The sequence below is a fragment of the Oncorhynchus kisutch genome, linkage group LG2, assembly GCF_002021735.2.
Source record: "Oncorhynchus kisutch isolate 150728-3 linkage group LG2, Okis_V2, whole genome shotgun sequence".
Classification (NCBI taxonomy): domain Eukaryota; kingdom Metazoa; phylum Chordata; class Actinopteri; order Salmoniformes; family Salmonidae; genus Oncorhynchus; species Oncorhynchus kisutch.
Genome location: NC_034175.2, coordinates 17725659 through 17751648, shown reverse-complemented (window position 1 = coordinate 17751648; position 25990 = coordinate 17725659). Strand labels below are relative to the sequence as shown.

Below are 25990 nucleotides of genomic sequence, written 5' to 3'. Positions count from 1 at the left end.
GTCTCTATCAGTTTTGCACATCGAGAGACTGAAATTTTTTCCCATTCCTCCTTGCAAAACAGCTCGAGCTCAGTTGGATGGAGAGCATTTGTGAACAGCAGTTTTCAGTTCTTTCCACAGATTCTCGATTGGATTCAGGTCTGGACTTTGACTTGGCCATTCTAACACCTGGATATGTTTATTTTTGAACCATTCCATTGTAGATTTTGCTTTATGTTTTGGATCATTGTCTTGTTGGAAGACAAATCTCCGTCCCAGTCTCAGGTCTTTTGCAGACTCCATCAGGTTTTCTTCCAGAATGGTCCTGTATTTGGCTCATACCTCCGACCTGCCTGGTGTGTTCCTTGTTCTTCATGATGCTCTCTGCACTTTTAACGGACCTCTGAGACTATCACAGTGCAGGTGCATTTATACAGAGACTTGATTACACACAGGTGGATTGTATTTATCATCATTAGTCATTTAGGTCAACATTGGATCATTCAGAGATCCTCACTGAACTTCTGGAGAGAGTTTGCTGCACTGAAAGTAAAGGGGCTGAATAATTTGTAGCAGAAGCCTGGTACACATGAGGCCTGTGTTTGAGACATAATGTTTACATAAGGCTGTTAAGTGGGATGGAATGTTACTGGGGTGGAGACCTGTGGGGTCTCATAAATAAAGGTTGTGGTGACAGAGTGGTATCATTCTCAGAGATGTCAGAATATTCATCCAACGTCATTAATCTCTATCCCATTTTATAACAGCCAGCGAACACTTGACAAATTCCATGCCATAGTTATTCTCACGGCAGTCACTGTAGGGGCAGTAATTAAAGGGGGCTATAGTAACAGCATGGAATTGGACTACAGTGCAAATTAGGGAATGTGAGGTATGCATAGTGTAGTGTCAGTAATAGCAGGGGTTACTTTAGTAGAATTGTTGGGATATAATTTTATGAGGACTCATGCCACATGGCTTGGTAGCTGGTACCTGGGAGACCGATGAGGTTATCGGGGGGCTGTTATTCACGTCATAAATTAGTGATCTTGCCATAAGGGGAGAGTCTATGTTGTCAGGAAATGACCCGTGCGTTGCAGTGTGTATATTCCCAGGTGAAAGCGGCACATGAGGAGCAGGAGATAACCAAGGACACGGGCTGAGTTCTGGAGATTGAGTGTACATCAAGATACACCAGGCAGGACAGCGTTGGTCAAATCCACACACAGTACTCCTTTCAGCACCTGCAGCGGTAAAGATCATCATGTCTCTTCTCGGTGAGTTCACACTTCTCACGTTAAATGAGATCCAGCTGCATAATGGGTGAGTGTGAAGACGCCTTGACAAAGGAAGCGAAGCTAATGAGAGAGAGAAACACTAGATTTTACTGTAGACATACAGATGGGTTGGGTCTGGGAGCTACTTTAACCGCCATAGTTAGGTTGGGTTAGTTGCTTTATTGGTTAATGCATCATATAAAAGGATAGATGTTGGGGTAATTGTCAGAGGTGTGGACTCGAGTCACATGAGTGGGACTCGAGTCAGACTCGAGTCACAAATATGATGACTTGCAACTCGACTTTGACTTTAACACCAATGACTCGTGACTTGACTTGGACTTGATCCTTATGACTCGACCTGATACCCTCCCAAAGCCCAAATATTAAAAAGGATACTATTAAAAAAGATTGGCAGCGCATCAACTCTTCATTAACGGATTACAGTTAGAATCGGACAGCAGCCAATCAAATTGTACCAGCTGAGAAAAAGTTGTGCGTGGCAGTGCAGAGGAACGTCGGAGGGTGAATTCAGATGGAGCCTTTGGAAAGATAATACCCCAAATTATTTTTGGGGGATATAAAGACGACGCTGTATCAACAAAAAAAATGATTTTAATTTGCAAAATATGCGGGAAGAAAATTACAAACAGAGGCGCAACAATTTCCAACTTTGTTCGACATTTGAAGTTGCACAAAGAACGGTAAGTCGTGGCAAATATAGCCGACAGCTATATATTTTATTACTTTACTAGTGTATCATGTCGGCTAATGTAACGTTAAATCAATGAGCCTCTACACAGTCAGTCAGTGTGGGAACGTGATCATTGCACCCAAGATGGAGCTACAACTGGCTAGGCAGTTGGTAGCCTGAATCCTGCCTGATGTTACTGCTGTTCCTAAAACCATTGACATACGTTAGCCTACTGTAACCACAGAGAGAGAGAGAGAGAGAGAGAGAGAGAGAGAGAGAGAGAGAGAGAGTGAGAGAAAGAGAGAGAGAGAGTGTGTGTGTGTGTGTGTGTGTGTGTGTGTGTGTGTGTGTGTGTGTGTGTGTGTGTGTGTGTGTGTGTGTGTGTGTGTGTGTGTGTGTGTGTGTGTGTGTGTGTGTGTGTGTGTGTGTGTGTGTGTGTGTTTGTGTTAAGGTTGGGCGATTGTGTACAAGCCTACATCATGCACAATCGCGCCCCATAGCGATCCTCGATAGTCGATCACTACTGGGGGCAGGGGGGGGGGGGTCTTTCTCACGGCTACCCATGTATTTCCATGGAAATATAAAGTTTAATAGGAAAGTAATAAATATATAGATGATTTGCGTAAATGTAATATACTAACTACTACGCTTGTTAAAAATGTGAAATGGTATTACATTTTGTGAAGAGCATATTATGACTTTAGGACATGGCTTGGGAACACCTCTCAGAGCCTGTGGCCGGAAAGGGGAAGACTGGGCGAAAGCATGAGGAGGTTCTCTAGGGCCTTCATGTTTGTGGAATCCAGCAGAAAAGTACCCTGGAGGCACAGTTAGGCGAGAGAGAGTGGGAATTGTCATGTTATCAGATGTTTTCATGCATATATAATTATGCATAGCTTACATAGCTTGTTAATACTGTTATGTTTTGTGTTTCTCGTTGCTTTTTAAGTCTTGTGCTATCACTATATTAGGAACCAGAAGGAGAAAGTTGAAAAGAAAGAAGTCAACAGCTCCAGCGGACACATTATTTTCAGGGTTCTATGAGAAATGGAAATAAGAGGGTGCTTGGTGTGACTATAGAACAGAGCCCATAAGTCTCTGCGTTTGTAAACCTCACTGTGAATGTTAATCATGTTTTTTTGTGTTCATGTTTTGTTGTCATTGATGGTTGATTTATAAGTAATGGAGGGGGGACTGTTGGGTTCTGATTTCTTGACTTATGAAATCACGAAATATACTTATTCCTTTCACTGAGGGAGAGAGGGTAATTTATAACAAAGGGTTAAATATCAGTGCTTGTGTGAATGTCTTTTGTCTGTACAGCTGTTTGACCCTTTGGGATTAATAAACTTGCATAGTGTCCGTCGAGTTCTTACTCTGATAATTACAACCTAACACCATGTTACCTGATGTGATGGATGAATCAATGCCACTCGTTTGATGGTTGAGGCAGAATACCACAAGATTTCTCTGTCTAACATCTTATTTCAACCAACCAGCCCCTCCTCCCCCATCCACCCCAGTAACCATATTAATCCTCAACCTAACATGATGACATGTCATGGTTTTTCCTACTCATGTAACCTGGCTTACACGTTCTCCTCATGGTGACCTCTATAAAGACCTGTTGACCTGGTATCAATGCACCAGGATTGGGAACCTTGTAAAACACACAAAATCACACAACCACCCTTTCACCAAACTTAATCAGTGTTTCAGAAATACATGTTTCACATTGCAATACATGTTCATATAAAGTAATTGCCTTTTACAATGAAATGCTCACATTACTTTTGATATGATTCCCTTCTAATTTGTTGAAATACATTTTACTATTACTTAATCCGACCACTGTTAATTGATAATCACTTAACCGTTTGGTAAACCTATAGATTTTATATTGGTTGGTCTACTGCAGATTTTGAGAAGTACAATGAAAATGTATGTTTGTTAATTAAGTAGAAACATGTGAAGTATGATATATACTGTACTGCACGATTACCACTATTCTGATATTACTTCAAGGTAAATGTAAAAAATCAGACAATGACAAGATCAGATACAGTGGGGCAAAAAAGTTACCAATTGTGCAAGTTCTCCAACTTAAAAAGATGAGAGAGGCCTGTCATTTTCATCATAGGTACACTTCAACTATGACAGACAAAATGAGAAACAAAATCCAGAAAATCACATTGAAGGATTTTTAATGAATTTATTTGCAAATTGTGGTAGAAAATAAGTATTTGGTCAATAACAAAAGTTTATCTCAATACTTTGTTATATACCCTTTGTTGGCAATGACAGAGGTCAAACGTTTTCTGTAAGTCTTCACAAGGTATTCACACACTGTTGCTGGTATTTTGGCCATAGAGGAGTTCTTTGGTCTTGGCCATAGAGGAGTATGGAGTGTGACTGTTTGAGGTTGTGGACAGGTGTCTTTTATACTGATAACAAGTTCAAACAGGTGCCATTAATACAGGTGACGAATGGAGGACAGAGGAGCCTCTTAAAGAAGAAGTTACAGGTCTGTGAGAGCCAGAAATCTTGCTTGTTTGTAGGTGACCAAATACTTATTTTCCACCATAATTTGCAAATAAATTCATTAAAAATCCTACAATGTGATTTTCTGGATTTTTTTTCTTCTTATTTTGTCTGTCATAGTTGAAGTGTACCTATGATGAAAATTACAGGCCTCTCGCATCTTTATAAGTGGGAGAACTTGCACAATTGGTGGCTGACTAAATACTTTTTTGCCCCACTGTATGTACTGTATGTAATGCATCCCCTATACTGTGAACATATATCCAAAATGATGTTCCTGGGGTATTTTTCTCTACTAAAATTGCATTGGCCAATATAGTACTGTAATATATGTCATTTACGAAGCAGGTATTTTTATCCAAGGTGACAACAGTGAGTCCACACATTTTTGCATGTGACCCCAGTGGGAATCAAACCGACCACCCTGGTGTTGCTAGTGCCATGCTCTTAATACTGTAACTGAGCCACACAGGACCACTGCAATACATACGTACAATACAATACTGTAAAATACAATACATGATTACAGTACAAGTGGAAGGTGTATGACTGTCATCCCCATGAGCATGCTACCCTCCGCCAGGCCATGGACGAAGCATGCAATGACATCAGAGTGCAAAGCTGTTATCAAGGCAAAGGGTGGCTGCTTTGAAGAATCTCAAATATAAAATGTATTTTGAATTGTTTAACACTTTTTTGGTTACAACATGATTCCATATGTGTTATTTCAAAGATTTGATGTCTTCACTATTATTCTACAATGTAGAAAATAGTCCAAATAAAGAAAATCCCTTGAATGAGTAGGTGTGTCCAAACTTTTGACTGGTACTGTAGGTCAAGCTTGGATTCACCATGCCCCCCCAAAAAATCCACAGGTGCATGAACAATGAGGACATTTACTGTGATGTCGATGAGAACCTACAGACAAATGCTCTACTGGCTTGATGCAAACTAGTGCCTGCTAAAAGTTATGTTTCTTTCATTCATTGAATTTCTTTCATTTGATTACAGTACACCTATATTGTAATGACATCTGAACAATATATTTTTTGCATCAATGATTGTGAAAGATGTCTTCAATTATCACACACCTTTGATCACACATAGGATAGAAATTATGGGAATTCGATGTTCCATTTTTGGTTGATATTGCCTAATGTGAGAACAGTGTAATATTCTGTAATGTACAGTACTGTAGCATATTGCATTCAAAGGAACATTTTGAAACATGTACAGTATCTTGCATTTTTAACTGGTTGTTAAAATAACTACATTGAGAAGATATCATCATTACGCCGCGCACCAAAGTGACAGATAGGCTGTGGAGCTTTGGCCAGTGTTGACCATACTCACATGATGCCTAACATTTGGAAATATAATTAGGACAAGAAGATAGAATAGAATATGGAAATAGAATTTTTGTGTGTGTGTGTGTGTGTGTGTGTGTGTGTGTGTGTGTGTGTGTGTGTGTGTGTGTGTGTGTGTGTGTGTATGTGTGTGTTTGATTGCGTGATTGCGTGATTGATTGTGCACGTGTGGGTCGCGTGACTACCACACTACAACCGGATGGTTGAAATTGATCTGGCAAAACAATGGCCGTATCCTCATAAGCGTCTCTGTAAAGTATCCAGGAACACGTGTTGCTTTATATTCTCTAAATCACTGAGCTGCTTCATATGGGAGCCCTACTTTCATATACATGGATATCGGGTTCTCTCTCTCTATCTCTCTTCCTCCCCTCCCCTCCCCTCCCCTCTCTCTCTCTCGCTCCGTCTCCCTCCCTCCCTCCCTCTCTCGCTCTGTCTCTCTCTCTGTCTCTCTCTCTCTCTCTCTGTGTTTGTGATGGGGAACTGTTTTCCATCCTCCATCTCATTCACTCATCAGGCTCATACTTTCTAAACACATTGTCAAGGGTGTAGATATCTGTTATTGTAATATAGATGGGTTTTATTGGGTTCAATGTTTATCTCTGTTATGTTAGTAAATTTGATTTCTTCCATCTGGATGCCTTGCCTATGATGTTAGGGCGTGATGGCTGTGTGTGCCAGAGTGTGTGTGTGTGTGTGTGCGTGTGTGTGTGTGTGTGCGTTCATTCCATCTCTCACCTGCAGAAGACCCCCATGCCATCCAGTAGGTAGCACTGGCCTCCGTTGAAGCAGTAGCTGGGCAGTGTGTCGCAGGGGGAGCGACAGGTTCCATTCTGCTTCACGTAGCCCTGGCGGCAGCCACCGGCTCCGTCTGAGCCATCCACGGGTAACGCTGGAGGGGCTGCCGCAGGGCCCTCTGGAGCAGCAGCAGCACCTCCACTGGGCAGCCTCTTGTCTGGGGTGAAGGAGCCGGAGCCTGGGGGAGCCCTGGGCCTGGAGCGCGATGGAGGCCCGGCAGTTAGCCTCAAGTCGTCATCCCCATCCAAGGTATCAGTAGTGGTGCTGTAGGAGTACTCATCAGGGGTGGGCGACGCACCGTCTTCGTACGGCGTGAGGTAGTCGTAGTTGTCTGGCATGGCCCAGGAAGTGGGGTCGCCACCCTGGAGCTCGTGGGCCAAAGAGGAGGGAGAGGGCGGGGCTAGGTCCAGGCCGCGGCCGCGAGAGGCGGGGTCGAAGAAGTCCACCGTGAGGACGTCCGGGCGGGAGGGGTTAGCAGCGGCGGGTGGAGGGGCAGTGGTGGTGGCCAGATTGGCTACTCCTTCTTGAAAGTGGCGGTCCAGGTCGAAGACGTTGTCTCTGGCGTTCAGCCACGGTGGGTCGGTGTGCTCCTCTTCATCCTCTTCCTCCTCCGTGCCACGGGGGTTGCTAGGCAGCAGGAGCTCTGTCTCTGCTGAGTCAGGGCTGATCCTGGGCGGGGCCACCACCTCCTCCTCGGCTGGCAACACCCCTTCTCCCAGCATGCCGCTGCCTTGCTCCTCCTCGGAGCGGGGCATGTGGCCGGGCCTCTGGGTCACTGTGACGATGGGGCTGACTGAGCTGCTGACCCAGGTCACCTTGGTAACGACATCATTCACTTTGGCCGCTTCTTCGACCTTACTGGGCAGGGATGTCACATTGGCTGTGGTGTCCAACTCAGTGACATTGGCCCCCAGAGTGTTCCCTGCAAACATACAGGAAAACAATGCTGTCAGGGCCATGAGTGAATATCCTTTAATCAATCTGTCCACGTAATGTCATTCATAATAAAAAACACGGACACAAAAACTAGACCTAACATAAGCGGCAGAAACACAGATGTAGGATCTCAATTGGAGCCAGTTTCCTACGGCATGAAAATAATACGGCAGCAACAAGAAATGTGAATTATTATGTGCATTAGAATGAATCAACTTTTTTCGTAGGAGTTGATACATTTTTCGTTAGGGCAAGTCAAGTCTGACATTTTTTAAGTGGAAATTACAAACCTTAGAATCCTTTTTAAATCTCAGATACACTACACATTTGCATTTCCTGCTGTACAGGAAAATTCTCAGCAACAAAAGAGTGATCAAATGAACATCCTACATCTGTAGTAAACAAACACCAACCGAACAAACTATGAGATGACCAGTGACTTTCTTGCATTGAGGCTTCAGCCAAAAATCCACATGAGTTGTGTCAGCCATTGAATGACTGAACATATCGTGACTCAAGTCCCTAGTCATTGGGCGGTATCTGTCTCCCAAACTGGCTCAACAGTCCAGCATTACTCTGAAGCTAAAATGCAAAACAAATTCAACCAAGATGGACTGGCCATATACTTAACCACTGGTCAATTACATCAGCCAAGTGTAGCTCCTTATTCCTCTCCTAAAGCAGCTTTGGCGAACCCCATGGATTATGTGTAATAATTGACTAATGTACTTGAATGGCAAGGAGCTGGGATTAGGGATTATGGTTTGGGGTTTAGGGTCTCCGGGGCTCCCTTGTGGGAGGTGGAGTGATCTGGAGGGGAGACGGTCATATGGCATCTTCAGCCTGCAGTCTCACAGAGAGCAGCACTGAGAGAAACACAGTGAGACACATTACTTTAACCAGACAAACAGTTCAGTGAAAAAGTGTTGGACTTTACTTGTCAGTAAGAGAGACCAACATGTTTTCTTTCACAGAAATGCCATCATCATATTTAATAAGCGCTATGCCATTTGTGACGTGATGTCTCGGTTTCAGCGTGAAAACAAAGAAGAAGAACCTTCACACCCACACAAACCATTATCTCATATGAAACAATAGAACTATTTCTTCATTTAAACGTGGTGCGTGAAAGACCAAAGAACTCACAAAGCTTCAACAAAACCAGTTGCTGTTGTACTATAATTATTTCTAGGAAATATACAGTGGGCCTATAGAGTATTACATTACTAAGCAGATAAAGGTTGTTAATGGGTGCCGTCACGTTAGTATTATGGTAGCAGCCAGGTGGAATCCTGGGCTTTTTACTGCTGTAGTCAGAGAAACAGAGGCTTTCAAAAAGAGGATGAATTTTGAGTTAATCCATCCACCAGATAGACTCGCACTGCTGTTAAAGACATCATCTGACATTCTGAGCAGCGCCGCTTTGGCCAAAACCACTATGGCATGCCACGATACACACATATCCAGGGAATATACTTAAAGGAATATACTGCACACACACACAGATGCACACACACACGGACACACACAGAGATGCACGGACACACACGCACACACACGCACACACACACACACACACACACACACACACACACACACACACACACACACACACACACACACACACACACACACACACACACACACACACACACACACACACACACACACACACACACACACACACACACACACACACACACACACACACACACACACACACACACACACAGTCATTCCCCTCATTAAGTGATCAACACTACAGAGAACAGAACAGGCTAACTCTGTGTGAGTAGTCCCCAGGGGAGCAGGCTACTCAACAGACAGCTCCCTCTGACGGTAAAGAGACACTTTAGTCACACTTCTGTATTTGTTCAGCTCTAACAATTACTCAGTCAGTTTGTGTCTTTTATAGTTGTACATCTGGAAAACAAACAGAGACAGAAAGTAACGTTCCAAAGACAAGGTCTGTCTCATTGTTTCTGGCAAAAATGGCCAAACAGTAACATGAGTCTGTTTCCTGTTGTTTTCACAATCAACAACTAAACGTCCCTTTTTCAGGACCCTGTCTTTCAAAGATAATTTCTAAAAATCCAAATGACTTCACAGATCTTCATTGTAAAGGGTTTAAACACTGTTTCCCATGCTTGTTCAATGAACCATAAATAATTAATGAACATGCACCTGTGGAACTGTAGGCAATTAAGGTCACAGTTATTAAAACTTCGGACACTAAAGAGGCCTTTCTGCTGACTGAAAAACACCAAAAGAAAGATGTCCAGGGTCCCTGCTCATCTGCGTGAATGTGCCTTAGGCATGCTGCAAGGAGGCATGAAGAATGCAGATGTGGCCAGGGCAATAAATTGCAATGTCTGTACTGTGAGACGCCTAAGACAGTGCTACAGGGAGACAGGATGGACAGCTGATCTTCCTCGGAGTGGCAGACCACGTGTAACAACACCTGCACAGGATCGGTACATCCGAACATCACACCTGCGGGACAGGTACAAGGTGGCAACAACAACTGCCCGAGTTCAACCAGGAACGCACAATCCCTCCATCAGTGCTCAGACTGTCTGCAATAGGCTAAGAGAGGCTCGACTGAGGGCTTGTAGGCCTGTTGTAAGGCAGGTCCTCACCAGACAGCACCGGCAACAACGTCCCCTATGGGCACAAACCACCATCACTGGACCAGACAGGACTGGCAAAAAGTGCTCTTCACTGACGAGTCGTGGTCTTGTCTCACCAGGGGGTAATGGTTAGATTTGCGTTGATCTTCGAGGGAATGAGCGTTACACCGAGGCCTGTACTCTGGAGCGGGATCGATTTGGAGGTGGAGGGTCGGTCATGGTCTGGGGCGGTGTATCACAGCATCATCGGACTGAGCTTGTTGTCATTGCAGGCAATCTCAACGCTGTGCGTTACAGGGAAGACATCATCCTCCCTCATGTGGTACCCTTCCTGCAGGCTCATCCTGACATGACCCTCCAGCATGACAATGCCACCAGCCATACTGCTCGTTCTGTGCGTTATTTCCTGCAAGACAGGAATGTCAGTATTCTGCCATGCCAGTGAAAAGCCTGGATCTCAATCCAATTGAGCACGTCTGGGACCTGTTGGATCGGAGGGTGAGGGCTAGGGCCATTCCCCCCAGAAATGTCCAGGAACTTGCAGGTGCCTTGGTGGAAGAGTGGGGTAACATCTCACAGCAAGAACGGGCAAATCTGGTGCCGTCCATAAGGAGGAGATGCACTACAGTACTTAATGCAGCTGGTGACCACGCCAGATACTGACTGTTAACTTTTGATTTTGACCCCCCCTTTGTTCAGGGACACATTGTTCCATTTCTGTTAGTCACATGTCTGTGGAACTTGATCAGTTGTTTATGTCTCAGTTGTTGAATCTTGTTATGTTCATACAAATATTTACACATGTTAATTTTGCTGAACATAAACTCAGTTGACAGTGAGAGGACGTTTCTTTTTTTGCTGTGCTTATAACAGTATCATTCAAAGTATGGTCAGTGTTGTGGCCTATAACAGCCTTAGAAATATTTTTGTGATACATGGCTGTCATTTATGTGCAGTATAAATGTCTAGATTTCATGGGATGTCGGGTTTGTCGGGTTTATTAAGTCTGGAGTACTGGAGTTGTACTGCATTGGGCATCAACTCTTTCAACAATTAAAACATTCCATACATGTGGTTCTCTCTTCTAAAATGTCATATAATCACTATATAAGCAATGTCATATCATGGAGAATCATAGGTTCTCCAAAATTTGAATCTTCAAGTGATTACTTCAAGGAAAAAAATAAATCATCTTCAAAGGATTCTTAAAACCTTTTACTGCAGTGGGCTAAATCAGGGTCACACAGAGTGTTTCTTGGTAGTCTTAACCAAATCTACTTTGAAAAAAGTATACACCTCACAGCCATGGTTATGTGCTTAAAGAAAAGAAAACACCTGAAAAATGTCAGATATAGAGTTGAAATATATTACATTTGAGTTTGCATACCAATATAACACTGTATATACTATACATCACAGAAGACTGAAATATAACGAAACCGTTTGACATAGAAACACCAGATTTTCGGCAGGTTTTTATAAATAACGTTAATGAATTATGAAATTACGAAAAATATGAATACCATTCCACCCACGAGGCCACTAGGGGGCGATTTGGTCATTTGACTGCAGGAAAGGTTATTAATCACTTAACACCATAGACACACACACACACTCTCTCAACCCCTTCCATTTCTCTCTGTCTGTCTCTCTCTAAGGAGGACAACAGTGGTGCTCTTGAAGAGCCACTCTATTGGAGGCAGCAGTGTGTCTGTCTGCCAGGGAACTTTGCTGATTCTCTAAAGTGAGTCTCAATTAAAAATGCATCCTCACATAGAGTCTTGTTAACCTAATTGGATTAACAAGGAGACTTTTGACAGGTCGCTGATTTCGCTGGGCCTCACCAGCCAGGACTATGGTTGTAAAATTCCGTGAACTCTTCATAAATTCCCTGGTTTTCCAGAAATTCTGGTTGGAGATTTCCAGATTCCGGGAATCCTGCAACCGGGATATTGGGAAAACCAGGGCTTTTATTGAAAGTTCACGGGATTTTGCAGCCTTAGCCAGGACCCATAGATAGAGAACCACTGTGAACAGCAGATCCATATCTCCCACTAGTACACAGCTATCTATCTCCTCATCACCTGACCAGGCCACAAATAAAGGCTTTTGATTCAATAAGGAGAACTGAAGTTTAGTCCTAGACACTTCTGCTCACATGCAAGGAGAGTGGGCCTGCCCGTATATGTGTGGCTGTTTCTGAAGTCAAACTAGAACACATTAAGTTGCTTACGCCATTCTTGGAGTTACTCGAGTTGAGGTTTCCATTGAAAGACTTGTATACACCAGAGACAAATAGCAGTCTCATTCTCTTTAAACAATGTGAAGACACTGATTTGATTTATCCAGTTGCAAGGCGAGACTATTAATACCAGTCCAAAAATACTTCATATTGCGTTTGAGACTGTTTGTGATCAAGAAAAGTTTTAGGAGATCAGAGAATACAAAACCTGCATGTAATTATCTAAAAAATGCAATGTAATTTAACGCCTAACTTGAGGTGGGCCTACAGAGGCAAAACTATTGTGTAGCTCATGGATTGATATCAAAGGGAGACTTGTGTGAGATAGAGGTAGGTGACTTACCTATTCAGCATGAGTAACCATACATCCTGAACATCAACCCAATCCCAGCCAACAAGATACACTGTGCCCACTATGACACAGAGTCTGTTAACAAGGCTGTGGTATACGGGATGCCCAATAAAATGGACATTAGATCCACAGGTCCAGCAGGGTGGCAGCCTGGCATGATGCCACAATGGCCTGAATGGGGATTGCCAGGGTAGGGTCAGGTCCCTGTTTAGACCTGGTCTTCTCACCGTCCCCGGCCTCCACCACTGATTGTCCCCCTGGCCCAGATGGAATCAGGCTCACAGGGGCCACAGCAGATCACCGGACTTAGGGCTGTCAGAGAGCGGTGTGTGGCGGCCTGGGAGGATGGGGGGGGGGATAAAGTGGTCTTTGTGCTCCACTTTCAGACAGGACAGTCAGACAATGTTACATAAGGAACCCCCTCACCCCTTAAAGGGTATTCTGAGGTGTTTGGGGGGTATGGGGGGGTTGGGGTAGGTTCCAGCCCCTGTTGCGGAGGGCGTGGGTGGCGGTAATGAGAGATATTTGGCATTGCCAGGGGCAACAGGGTTGATGTTGGCTATCTGCCAAGTCTTTTGTTTCCTGGTTAGTTGGGATGCGTTGCCTACCTCCAAATGAAACAGGGGATTGTGATTGGCTATGACAGACAGTAAAGAGGACGGTGATTGTTTGTGACAGATTTTTAGCTCCCAGACAGTGTCTGCTGACACCGACAGAAGGATATAGGGGTGAAGGGTCAATGGTCAGGGTGGCCAGAGCAGTGAGATAAAGTGGGAAAGAGGGGGAGGGAAAGAGGGAGGGAAAGGGATAGAGGGAAAGAGGGAGGGAAAGAGAGGGAGGGAAAGAGGGAGGGAGAGAGAGAGAGGGAGGGAAAGAGAGAGAGGGAAATGGGAGGGAACGAGAGGGGGGGGAAATGGGAGGGAAAGAGAGGGAGGGAAAAAGCGAGGGAAAGAGAAGGAGGAAAAGAGAGGGAGGGAAAGAGAGGGGGAAAAGGGAGGGAAAGTGGGAGGGAGGGAAAGAGAGAGGGAAAGAGAGAGGGAAAGAGAGGGAGGGAAAGAGGGAGGGAGAGAGAGGGAGGGAAATAGAGAGGGAAAATGGGAGGGAACGAGAGGGAGGGAAAATGGGAGGGAAAGAGAGGGAGGGAAAAGGGAGGGAAAGAGAGGGAGGAAAAGGGAGGGAAAGCGGGAGGGAGGGAAAGAGGGAGGGAGGGAAAGAGAGAAAGCAGTTGAGAGAGAAATGGAGAGATAGAGCGGAGGGAGGCACAGAATAAGCGAGAGAGAGTATGGAGATGCCAAGAATGAGAGTGTGTGATAGGAGGATGGTGTCGTGAAAAAGATAAGCAGACGAAATGGCAGTTAGGTGAGCATGAGAGAGAGAGATGAACAGCAAAGGATGATAGTCAAGTGAAAAGGATTGTGAGGTTGTGTGTGAGAGAGTGAGTGTGACTGATCACTCGTTTCCATTGATTTTATAGTGAGCTCCCTCTAAACAATCCTCAAGAGAGGACCTTCATACTGTGTATAGACACACACATACACACGTGTGCACGTATAACACACACACACACTATATAACCATTATGAATAATGCATTAACCTTTTTCTCTTTACTCAATACCATTCATTAATATCGATGAAAGTGGATATGCATGAGTCTGCATTCAGCAGACGAACACCCCTGCACTGATTTCCACCTACCACTCTGCCACTCTCTCTCTCCTTCTCTCTCTCTATACCTTCCTCCCTCCATCACATTAAACCTTTCATTTTTGTGCTCAACAGGTGGCAGGCTGGAGAAGGGCTGTGTTGCCATGGCAACGGTCTTGCCCTCACTGTGCAGAGAGAGTTGATGCAGCGTTGCTAACCTAACAGATCTGCACACAAACACACACACGCATGCACGCACACACTACAAGGACAAAATGCTAATACTCACATTTCCAGACATAAATATTCATTGCGTAAGAACAAAGGGTGTGTGTGCAGGTGTGTAGCTTACATAACACTTGAAGTTTGTGTATGCCTGGTTGTGTGTATGCATGTGTGTTATCAAAATGCAGAACAGGGAGCCTGTCCTCTCTCAGCATGCCACTCCGGTGTCCATACTCTCCTCCTTTACCTTCCTGCTTCCTCCTGATTGGTTTAAGTCAGCGGTTCCCAACCAGAGGTAATAGGAACCCTGGGGTACTTGGCCTATCCATAGGGGGCACTTGAGACTCATGATACCATAAAATGCACACGAGGGGGTACCACAGGGGTCCTCCAGGCAGAGCTAAATTCAGTTGGTGCTATACAGTAACTAAACAAGGTTGGGAACCACTGATTTAAGTGATTAGCCTAATTAAAAATCAAGGATTCGATAAACTCCTGTCTTTCAAAGGCATCCAGGGATCACACAGTCCACATTAATCCAGCTATCAGTAATCTTATTATCCATTTTATGCTTGTTTTTCCTTTTGTTCTGTCTTGGGCTGGTTCAGCTGAATGTGCTAGAGTGGTGGATGTCTTTATTAATATATAATAACATATGCCATTTAGCAGATGCTTTTATCCAAAGTGTCTTACAGTCACGCAGTCATACATTTGACATACGGGTGGTCCAGGGAATGGAACCCACTGTCCTCGTGTTGCACTGTGCTCTACCAACGGCGCTACAGAGGACCACCTCTTTGACAGGGGGAGGTGGGGGAATGAATACTAATAGGACAGGGCTCAACTATGGACGCCCGTCTCGGTGATGTAATACACTCCGCTCGCATTGCAGAGCACGGTTCGCTTTGTGGAGGAGACTAGATGTGCGCTGACACATTAGGAGGCGCGTGCACTGACATGAACTCACTGACACGCACACAGACTACTAGAAGGTGCAAGAACACAAAGATACACACTTATTCTTAACACTATCACAACCTATGGGAATGCTCACACACACGTTTAAACGGCTGGCCAGGTCAAGCCAACCGACACCTTGGTTAATGGTCCCCTGCCGGCAACTGGAGGCAGAACCTTGGAGCAGGGGGTGCAGGGAGGTGCAGGGGGTGAAGGTGGTAGGACAGAGAGAACAGGATAACACTATTGTGTCTTCTTCTCTGCTTCTCCCCGTGCTTCTCCTCCTCTGATGAGATGCAAGGTCACTCCACAATCCCTCTGAAGCAACACCGAGAGGAGCTGCCGAAAGTGGGTTTCATGTTACACATGCAGAGGCGTCTTTGCGCGGAGCACGCCATTGTTTGAGATGGAGGGAGGTGGATTGCAGATGTTCTACCAAGCAGCATGTGAGGTGCACGGGGTTGAGGTACACGGGGTTGAGGTACTCCTAATGATTGTAGAGAGAGAGAGAGATAGTGAGAGAGGTAGAGAGAGAGGTAGAGAGAGATAGGGAGGGAGAGAGAGAGGTAGGTAGAGAGCGAGAGAGAGGTAGAGCGAGAGAGAGGTAGAGCGAGAGAGAGAGAGAGAGAGAGAGAGAGAGAAAGAGGTAGAGAGAGAGAGATGTAGAGCGAGAGAGGGAGAGAGAGAGAGAGGTAGAGAGAGAGGTAGAGCGAGAGAGAGAAAGAGAGGTAGAGAGAGAGAGAGAGAGAGAGAGAGAGGTAGAGCGAGAGAGAGAGAGAAAGAGAGAGAGAGAGGGGTAGAGCGAGAGAGAGAGGTAGAGCAAGATAGGGAGAGAGAGAGAGGTAGAGAGAGAGAGAGGTAGAGCGAGAGGGAGAGAGATAGGTAGAGAGAGAGAGAGAGAGGTAGAGTGAGAGAGAGAGAGAGAGAGGTAGAGAGAGAGGTAGAGCGGGAGAGGGAGAGAGGTAGAGCGAGAGAGAGCGAGAGAGAGAGGTAGAGCAAGAGAGAGAGAGGTAGAGAGGTAGAGAGAGAGAGAGAGAGGGAGAGGTAGAGAGGTAGAGAGAGAGAGAGAGAGAGAGAGAGAGAGAGAGAGAGGTAGAGAGAGAGAGAGAGAGGTAGAGAGGTAGAGAGAGAGAGAGATGTGCACTATATCTCCAATTTACTTTATATTGATTTTAAAATGACTGTTATGATGAAAATGTGTGTTTTTTCCTAAACTGCTATATAAAAGGCTGGGGGGATTTGGCTTGAAGATTAACACACTGCGTTTCAAAGATAATCTGTCCGCGGCAGATGTGTGTCAGCAGGCCAGAGGAGAGCAGAGGAAAGGAGGGAGAGGCAGGCAGGAGGGAGAGGCAGGCAGGAGGGAGAGGCAGGCAGGAGGGAGAGGCAGGCAGGAGGGAGAGGCAGGCAGGCAGGAGGGCTGGAAGGCTGACCTTCCCAGAGTCCATCATTCCCAGAGTCCATCACCATGCTGGCCCCAGGGACATAAATCCTGGAAATGTGGCTGAGCCTTGACTACCATTACCCCCTCCATCACCCGTCCAAACCCGCTCACACAGCCATCATTCTGAGTGGGGGAGGGGAGGTGCCTCTACGTCCCTCACCCCCAACCATCTCTTCACTTCGGAAGACTGAAAATGGCACCAAGAAGAGGTGCCCTGTCCCTAACAACTGTCATTGTTAGGGACACCATTCTTTGGTCAACACAGTGTTCACAGTAGAAGGAGCAGGTGGTGCCACTGCCACAGCCCACCGGTGACGCAAGAAAATGAATAAAAGCCTAGTTCACAAATTTTGTGGAACTAATGTTTTTAATTGTATTTTTATCAGAGGGTGCTGCACCCTCAGCACACCTACTTTCCTGCAGCTATGATTGTATATATTTGACAAGGCTGACGTTATATTATATATTCACCCATTTAATCCGGACATTGTTTAAGCATGTCTTGGCGCATTGGTACCGTCTTCGGTGCCTTGTTGCTGGGCGGTGATGGGCATAAACGGATCCTCTTTTTGCCGGTTGGACAATAGTGCACCAACCCGGACCAGCGACGCGCCAGGGAGATTCCAATCTCCAGAGGCTACACAGACTGACATATGGACAAATAAATATAGCCTATCATCCCATCCTTCCGCAGACTACATTGCCTGTAGAGTACCAATTCCCGCTCCCATTCCTACAATCACTGGGCATCATCCTCCCATCCAAGCAGAAGTGGCCAAACATAAAATCTAATGGTAATGGCGACCGCGTAAGGAAATTGAAATAAAATGAATCGACTAGATTAGGTAGCCTATATCCCCATGATGTCATATTGATTCTATCCCTGGGCTATTCATATCCAACAACATTATTAACATGTAAGAAGTGCTGTGATTCAGCATGAGACAATGAGGATAAAGTGTCTTTTCATGTTTTCTATAAAAGCCAAGGCGCGCTGTATCAGAATGTCCGTCCAAATTGGTTGATGAATAATGCAACAGAGACTCCGACCGTAATCCTGCCTTTGTGTCGCCTGGCTCCATCACTGCCAGAGTGACAGCAGCAGCCTAGGGGGAGCAGTCCTAGCGCATCGGCTCGCCACTATTACCCGGTAACACCGATACAGAGAGTGGGTCATTGCTGAAAGGCAATTGTGCCATCCGGCTCTCCAAAAACCAATACAACATCCATGCAATTGCCACTCTTTGGAATTGACACATTGCCCGACAATATCCCACCCAAAATGTCATATCATAACCCAAATAAAATATTGGTTTGCGTCCTGGGTAAAGATAACCTATGGTGCAGTGCTTAATTAATGACACTATTCTGAGAGTGAGCGCATGACCAGTCGGCTCTAGTCTACAATAGAAGGCTCACTGGTCCCCTTTGTTGGACTGACTCTCTGTGCAAGTGTGTTTTGTCACTGGTTTCACGGTGGTCAGCCTATCACACGCATGCGAGGGGAAACAAAGAGACAACCCATGCTTTCTTGTGAGTCAAAAATGATATGATTTCTTACCATGTACAAAGAGGGGAATCAAGTGTAGAACCAGAATGCTTGACAGCAGCAGTAGCCTCCAGCATCCCGTGCAAAACCTCGCTTCCTTTCCGTTCATGCTTGCGTGTGATAATGGCCAGAAAATCTGATGAAAATCCCTCTCAAAATGAAGTCTTCAAAATTGTATTAATCCGAATAGTAAATCTTTTGATTTGATTTGTGCCCCCTATCCACGTTAGACTCCCGCCTCCCTGCGCTTCTCCATAGTAACTTCGTCTTGAGTGGTGTGCTCGTATTTACTTCTCCCGCTTCTTCAATTAACCACAGTTCAATCGTTCAAGGCCCCGTCGCCACCGAATATCGGCCAGACGGAGACCTCGCACAGCCAAGGATGGACGTTCCGTACTGGAGCTGAGTTGAGCGCAAGCGAATGCTGCGGCTCCGTTTGTTTTTGATTAGAGCGATGGCACTTCACCATAGGACGACTGGGAACGTTCCGCGGAATGTGATGCGATCGGCACTGTTCTCACCATCTGGGAAGGGAAAAGGATTGTTGCTGCCCCCCTCCTCCGGTCTCCTACCCCTCCTCTTCCCAAGGCTTTTTTCCTTTCAATAATTTGGACCAATTTGCTATTCAACTGAGACTTGGATCTTGCCAGTGCACACACTCAGCTCGGCGCTCCACCAGCCTTTTAAACACAATTTATAAACGGAGACTTAAAATAAAAATGATAATACTTCTGCGTGAGCGTGCAGGCGTGTGCTTATTTTCCACTGTCAAATGTTTCAAGCATTTCCCTGAAGATATTGATGCTTTGGCCAAATAAATCAAGTTAAAAATAAATCATGGGTTTTAAGCACTGTGGTCAAACTATTCGGTGCATGGGCCACATGCCACATAACAGTTGGATGAGAGGGAGATTTAAAGTAAAGTAGTGTTTTAATGCTTTAGAAACAACATGTTTTGGTTAATTGTGTGTTAAGATAAAGAAAGAAACAGCAGAGACTCGGTGGGGTGTGAGAGACATTGGGATGCAGTGATGAATGCATGAGGGCCCAGGGTACTGACGGTAGGGGTCCTACATTCTTTCACAAGCTACCAGCTCTCACAGCCTCAGGTCAGAATTAGGCTACATGTTCATCCATGTTTCTCAAATGTGAAATTTCGAAGTTCTTCCAAACATGACATTTCAAGGTGTTTAAAGTTTAGTTTAGGCATTAACTCCGTATTTTTATGGTTAGGATTTCGTTTAGGCATTACATCCAAATTCTTAAGATTAGGCATTAACTCAGAATGAATAGGCTTAAAACAATAGCATCAAAAACGTTCTATTGCTGGATTCCAACATGCAATCTTTGGAATCAGAGGCAGATGCTTGAAGCTATTTAACAATGCTCACGGTTGCCCCTAGTGGGCGTTTTACACTTCATCTCCCAACGTTCTCAGACATGGGTGGACTTAGAATACCGACTTGTATCACGAGTGACCTAGCTGGCCACAAGACCATGCAGGAAGACCATGGAGGAAGAGGGGAAGAAGCCCCGGCAACAGGCTTTTATATTGTGTGTGTGCGTGTTTTTGTGAGCATGTGAATGCTTGGCTGCACGCGCACGTGTGTGTTACACACACATGTGTGTGTTAATTGTGGAAAGTAAGTCAAGTAGAAATGCAGTGTGAAACAAATGCTTAATGGACTGTCCTATTTCAAATGAGACTTTTCAACGCTTTCACGTAGGCAGGGTTCAGCTAAATTAAGGATGGTACTCACACATCCTACCTCTCCAACACACCTGACCTGAAGATGATCACTTTACTTTCTTGTGAGGGCTTTGTGTGTGTGTATATGTGTGTGGTCGCGCCCTGCAGACTGCCTCAAGCAGTCTGCAGCCCCCCTGCTTACCAATACTCCTCTTTGGGGGAGCAGACAAACAGACATACAGTACCTTCAGACACTCATTCTCCCCTCAATGAACTTTGCTAAGATCTAGAAATCATCTATCAGAGCTCTCCTTCACCAACTGTTCTCAAAGTCTGCAGTCCCCATGCTTTAAAAAAAAACATTATACAGAGACATTGTTAGTATCCTCTATGTCCTGAGTGACTATGTATATAGTAACATTTGAGATGGGATCGATTGAGTCAGAGCGACTTGACTTTCACTACCCTCTCTACTCACCCGACAACCCCCTTTATTTCCCCTTAAGAAATGAACCCATCCGGAGCTGAATCAGCCATTTGGCTATGTGTGAGTCAGGTTGATGGGTTAGATGAGGAGATTTCCCCAATGCCCAAATAGACCCCCCAAACCACCTCACCCCAGATCTGTCTCTGGGTGTCATATACTCATTTTGGGTTAATACCTCTTACAGCTATCATGTCTGCTCTAGCCAGGACTGTTGTTATGAAAGCCTCACCAATCGGTTTAATTTTGAACACGGGGCCGTCAACAACGTTGGGATTAGACAATAATCCTCACTCTCCTCTCCCCAAAAATATGTCTGCCCCCCCACCTCAGGGGAACAATTATTATCCGGTTCTGGTGACACAGGGGTACTGGGTGCAGGCAGGCATGCATGCACACAACAACAAAACAAACAATGTAACAATTAGGCAGTTTCTCGGACACCCTGGGGAAGACTGAGGTCATCGTAGGTCAGACTGGAAAGGTGGAAGGTTCAAAGGTCATACCTACCCATCTAACAATCAAAAAAAGACTGGGACATAATGGATTTTCCCCTCTGATTCCCTTTTTCTTCAATGTTCTAGGAACACCTCCCATTAGCTCTGTTGTTGAAATGTTCTCAGAATGTTTCTAAAGCTATTGTAGATTATACCGTTGACAAACAGACATTAGACCGTTATCCCTAACCTTTATCTAAGAAACACTGCAAGATGTTTGCTGTGTGGGTAACATATCCTGTGTTAGGTATGAACATGATAAAGTGAGATTGGAGAAGAGTTTAACAGATGATCTCAGGTCATTCAATGACCCACATTACTTTATATACTTACTAATAATATCTCATTATGGTTTCATTATTACAGCTGTGTGGAAGATAGTGCTAATGAGGCCAGACAATGACCTTTTAGGCTGCTTCGCTTCTGAATTCCAGCTACTGTATACATGCCCAGTGAAAACACTCATGTGGGAGTTTGAGACAGAGGGAGAGACAGTGTTCGTGTGGGAGGTGGCTGTGTGTGTGTGTGTGTGTGTGTGTGTGTGTACATACTCGTAGTTGTGTGTGTGGTGTGGCATGAGGTCTTTATCAATGAATGGAGAAGAGTCTCAGTGGTTATTTTTCCTGGATGAGACGTGCTGACGTGCTGCTAACCAGAGCAGAACTAAACTGTTTGTGCCCCCCTTTTAAAACAAACTCCCATCCCCAAACCCCCCCCTTTTAAAACAAACTCCCATCCTCAAAACCCCTCCCTCTTTGTTTAAACCCCAAACATAGCACGTTGAACAGGCCACCAATTATCCAAACCATCGTCCCCCCCTCCATACATACTGTATGTAAGCTTCAGCCTCAGCCGTTCCAGTCACCCCCCCCCCCCTCCTCTCCCTCTCTGCACCCAGCAGCAACACCTTCCTCATCCTTCTCTCTCTCTCTCTCTCTCTTCCTCCCTCCTTCGGCAGAAAAGCTTCAGTAATTTGCACAAGCATTTGTTACTATGTACATAGCCAAGGCAACCACCCACTCACAGGCTCCAGAAACTAAGATGGGAGTATAAAAGAATGGTCTAATGCACAGATGGAAACCCACATCCACACACACACACACAAACAAACATACTTCTCTTTTTTTCTTTGTAAACCAGACATTTCCTGGACCAGTTTTCCTCTCTGCAAATTTACCAGTGTCAAAATAAAGCACAGCCTGGCACGTGTCAGTATTTGATCGCCTCTCATACGTCAATTCCAGGAAACCATTTAGATCAATTTAGCAACATTGGCTCCAATGAGACTGGTGGATGTTTGGCTCATGGAAATGGCACAAGACTAATCTCTGCAGGAACCAGTTAGCCGAGGCCAATGACCAATATGAGAGTTGAGAGGGACTGGCGACTCATGACTCCACCATTCCTAATTCTACAGACTCCATGTTGACATAGTAAGTCAGTAAATACAAGGTTCATGAATAAACAAGACATGACAGTGTCATCAACAGCAGAGTGGGGCCTGTTGAAGGGTTGGTGGGGGGGGGGGGGGGGGGGGGGGGGGGGGTTCTGAGTAGAGAGAACAATGAGAGTTAAGTTGCACACAACACACTACACACATACACTTTGATCACGCTGCATTTTTGTACTTTCATTATATCACGTCGTCAACGTGGGCCGTGGATATAGAGATCAATCCTAGCCACTGGAGCCTACTGTCGAGCCACTGAGGATTTCTTCTTGCATAATTTGAAGTTTGAGACAGTAGCAGACAAAATGGATGCAGGTAATGAGGGAGATGGGGCGAAACGGAATGTTTATGTATCCGTCGGCCAGGACGCAATGAGGCGTGGAAACACAGGTCATAATAGCTCAAGTGTGTGTGTGTGTGTGTGTGTGAGGAGATAGAGAAAGAGAGAGAGCTCTATTGTCATTGTCCCCTCATGTGTTCACAGCTAATGCGTTCTCATCAAATACCCAGCAGAAAGATGACAGAACTGCAGGAATCCAAGCGGGGGCTGCCAGAGTTGCTTTGCCCATTAGGAAGCACTGAAACCTCTTGTCGACAGCACTTTTACAGTCTATGACTGGGATAATTAGCTAAGTACTGCTCAGCAATGGCTTTCACTCAATCAGTCGAGCGGAAGAACAGAATCGGAGCAATTGAAAGGAACATTTGGTAGCCCTGTGTACAACTAAAAGCACGGTAAGTGAGGCTGATTGTGTGTGTGTGTGATGCTACTTTATGCATGAGTCATCCATTGCCAGTGTTTACATTGCAACAGTACAATCGAATGGTATCTAAATGTCATTTCAGGGTAGTTCACACTGGCTTTTGTCAGTTCCATTTACATGTCAAAGGTCACTTCATAGGGGAGAAGGGATAGATGGGCGACTGCAGTACAAAGACTGACATTTAAAAAAAAAGCTTGCTTGACCATTTCCCTCCAAAAATACAGTAAATATTGAGTAATAACTGAGAAACGTTGGGAAATACTATCGTAAATGAATCTGGTCTGATACCTGCGTTGGAGTGATTAAAACAATGAGATGAGAATGTCTGTGAGGAGAGAGGAATGGTGGGTGAAGGAGAGGAGAGATAAGGAGAGGTTTGCATACGTCGCTCCTTTCCCCATCACCCCCTCTGGCAGTGTGAACCGCTGCCCTACTTTAACATCCTCCATCTTTAATAAACCCCTCGCTTACATCCCCGTCAGCGCTTACAGTATGAGACAACAACCTGTCAGTCAGGAGCACAACACACACACTTGGCTTACTGCAAAAGCTGATGTGTGGTGAAGTCTCTGGCACAAAATGGCTGCCGTGCACCACCCACCTAAGTGGATGCTATGTATTGGTTGTGGATGGAGTTAACCATACACAATGTGAAGTGCTTGACGCATGGTGAAAGCACTATTTCAATGCAGTCCGTGATTATTATCATTATAGCACTAAGCCACTGTTCTTTGACACTAACCTTTGTGATGGATTGCCCATGGCGCTACTTGCTCTAGTGCTATACAGTGAAAGAATGTCGCCATGGCAACATCCTCCGTGAAAGGGCAAGGACCCTCTGTGCGTCAGATAGAGATGGAACCTACCTGTTACACAGGCACAGGCGTACGTACGCTGCTAAAAAAAACAGATGGTGTTACTCACACAGGCTGGCATTATTTGCTTCATCCTCCCTACATTTGCATTGCGCTGGAAATATGTTTTCAATGGCACAGAGCATCTATTGCAGCCACACACAGAAACTGGGAACATTTTGCCTAGGTTTGTATGCATTATGGTTAAGGAGGACACTTCTATCCTCTTCTTCCCAATGCCCTATTCATAGACCTGTTTAAGGCCTGTCAACACAAATCACTTCATATTCATGAATCTGTTTATGGATGATACTTATGCATCTGTTTATGTTTACAGCCACTAAATCAAGCACATAGGGCTGGACTATTGGCCCGAAGGGAAGGATGAAATTGACACACTATTGCCATTACTGGTAAGCAAGACAGCTGGGCTGATGCTAAAAACTGTTTGACACAATAGCAGCATGTTAGGCTACTTCAATTACTAAGGGTTCTCGATCTGTAGCCTAAGCAACCAAAGTGAGGAACAGGAAGATGGGACTGCAGAGGGAGCAGAGAAGAAAAATAAAATGTTGAAAATCAAGGTGAAGGTAAAATGAGGAGAATGAACATCAAGGGGGAAATCAGAGGAGAGAAGGGGAGCGTGAAGGAGAGCTATGCTTGAGTTGTGAAGAGTAAAGCTCATTGGCAGTGGCAGAATCGGCACAGCTGTGGGAGGGCAGAGGGAGACACTGTGTCAATTATGAAACATCTCATCTCAACTCATTCAGGGAGCAGCTCGTCTCTATCCCCGTGCCCATCAGCAGCACACTCTCTCGCTGCGTCTATCTCTACCACTCACCCAGCTGGGGAAGAGGAAGGAGAGTGTATGGAGGACCGGGAGGTTGATCCCCTTCTCTTCTTTCCTCTGTGACCACTGGTAAACACAAGGACTGGATAGGTGTCCTGTCCACCATATTGCCATGCTTTTATACTAGACCAAAATGTAAACTCAACATATACCAATTCAAAAGATTTTACTGAGTTACAGTTCAGATATGGAAATCAGTCAATTGAGATAAATTCATTAGGCCACAATCTATGGATTTCACATGACTGGGAATACAGATATGAATCTGTTGGTAACAGATACCTTACAAAAAAATGGTAGGGGCGTGGATCAAAAAACCACTGTGTGACCACCTCATGCAGCATGACATCTCCTTCACATAGAGTTGATCAGGCTGTTGATTGTGGCCTGTGAAATGTTGTCCCACTCCTCTTCAATGGCTGTCCAAAGTTGCTGGATATTAGCGGAACACGCCATCGTACACGTTGATCCAGAGCATCCCCAACATGCTCAATGTGTGACATGCCTGGTGAGTATGCAGGCCATGGAAGAACTGGGTAATTTTCAGATTCCAGGAATTGTGTACAGATCATTGCGACATGGGGATGTGCAATATCATGCTAAAACATGAGGTGATGGTGGCTGATAAATGGAACGACAACGGGCCTCAGGATCTCAACACGGTATCTCTGTACATTTAAATTTCGATCGATAAAATCCAATTGTGTTTGTTGACTGTAGCTGCCCATACCATAACCCCACCACCACCATCGGGCACGCTGTTC

The 25990-nt window shown here is 45.1% G+C and overlaps 1 protein-coding gene across 9 annotated transcripts in view; it reads right to left on the bottom strand.

Moving 5' to 3' along the window:
* Positions 1 to 19326, bottom strand: part of LOC109908378 (chondroitin sulfate proteoglycan 5) — a 44961-nt gene extending 25635 nt beyond the window's left edge. For 2 of the 9 annotated variants that reach the window (XM_031789331.1, XM_031789307.1), the window contains exons 1-2: positions 18650 to 19294; positions 6597 to 7578 (exon numbers count right to left, since the gene is read on the bottom strand). In XM_031789331.1, coding sequence (XP_031645191.1) covers positions 6597 to 7578; positions 18650 to 18746 — 1079 coding nt within the window. In that variant the 5' untranslated portion in view covers positions 18747 to 19294. Of the gene's footprint in view, positions 1 to 6596; positions 7579 to 18649 lie in introns of all 9 variants that reach the window. The other 7 variants (XM_031789290.1, XM_020507049.2, XM_020507046.2 and 4 more) reach the window with 6 other exon arrangements.
* Positions 19327 to 25990: the final 6664 nt, after the last annotated feature.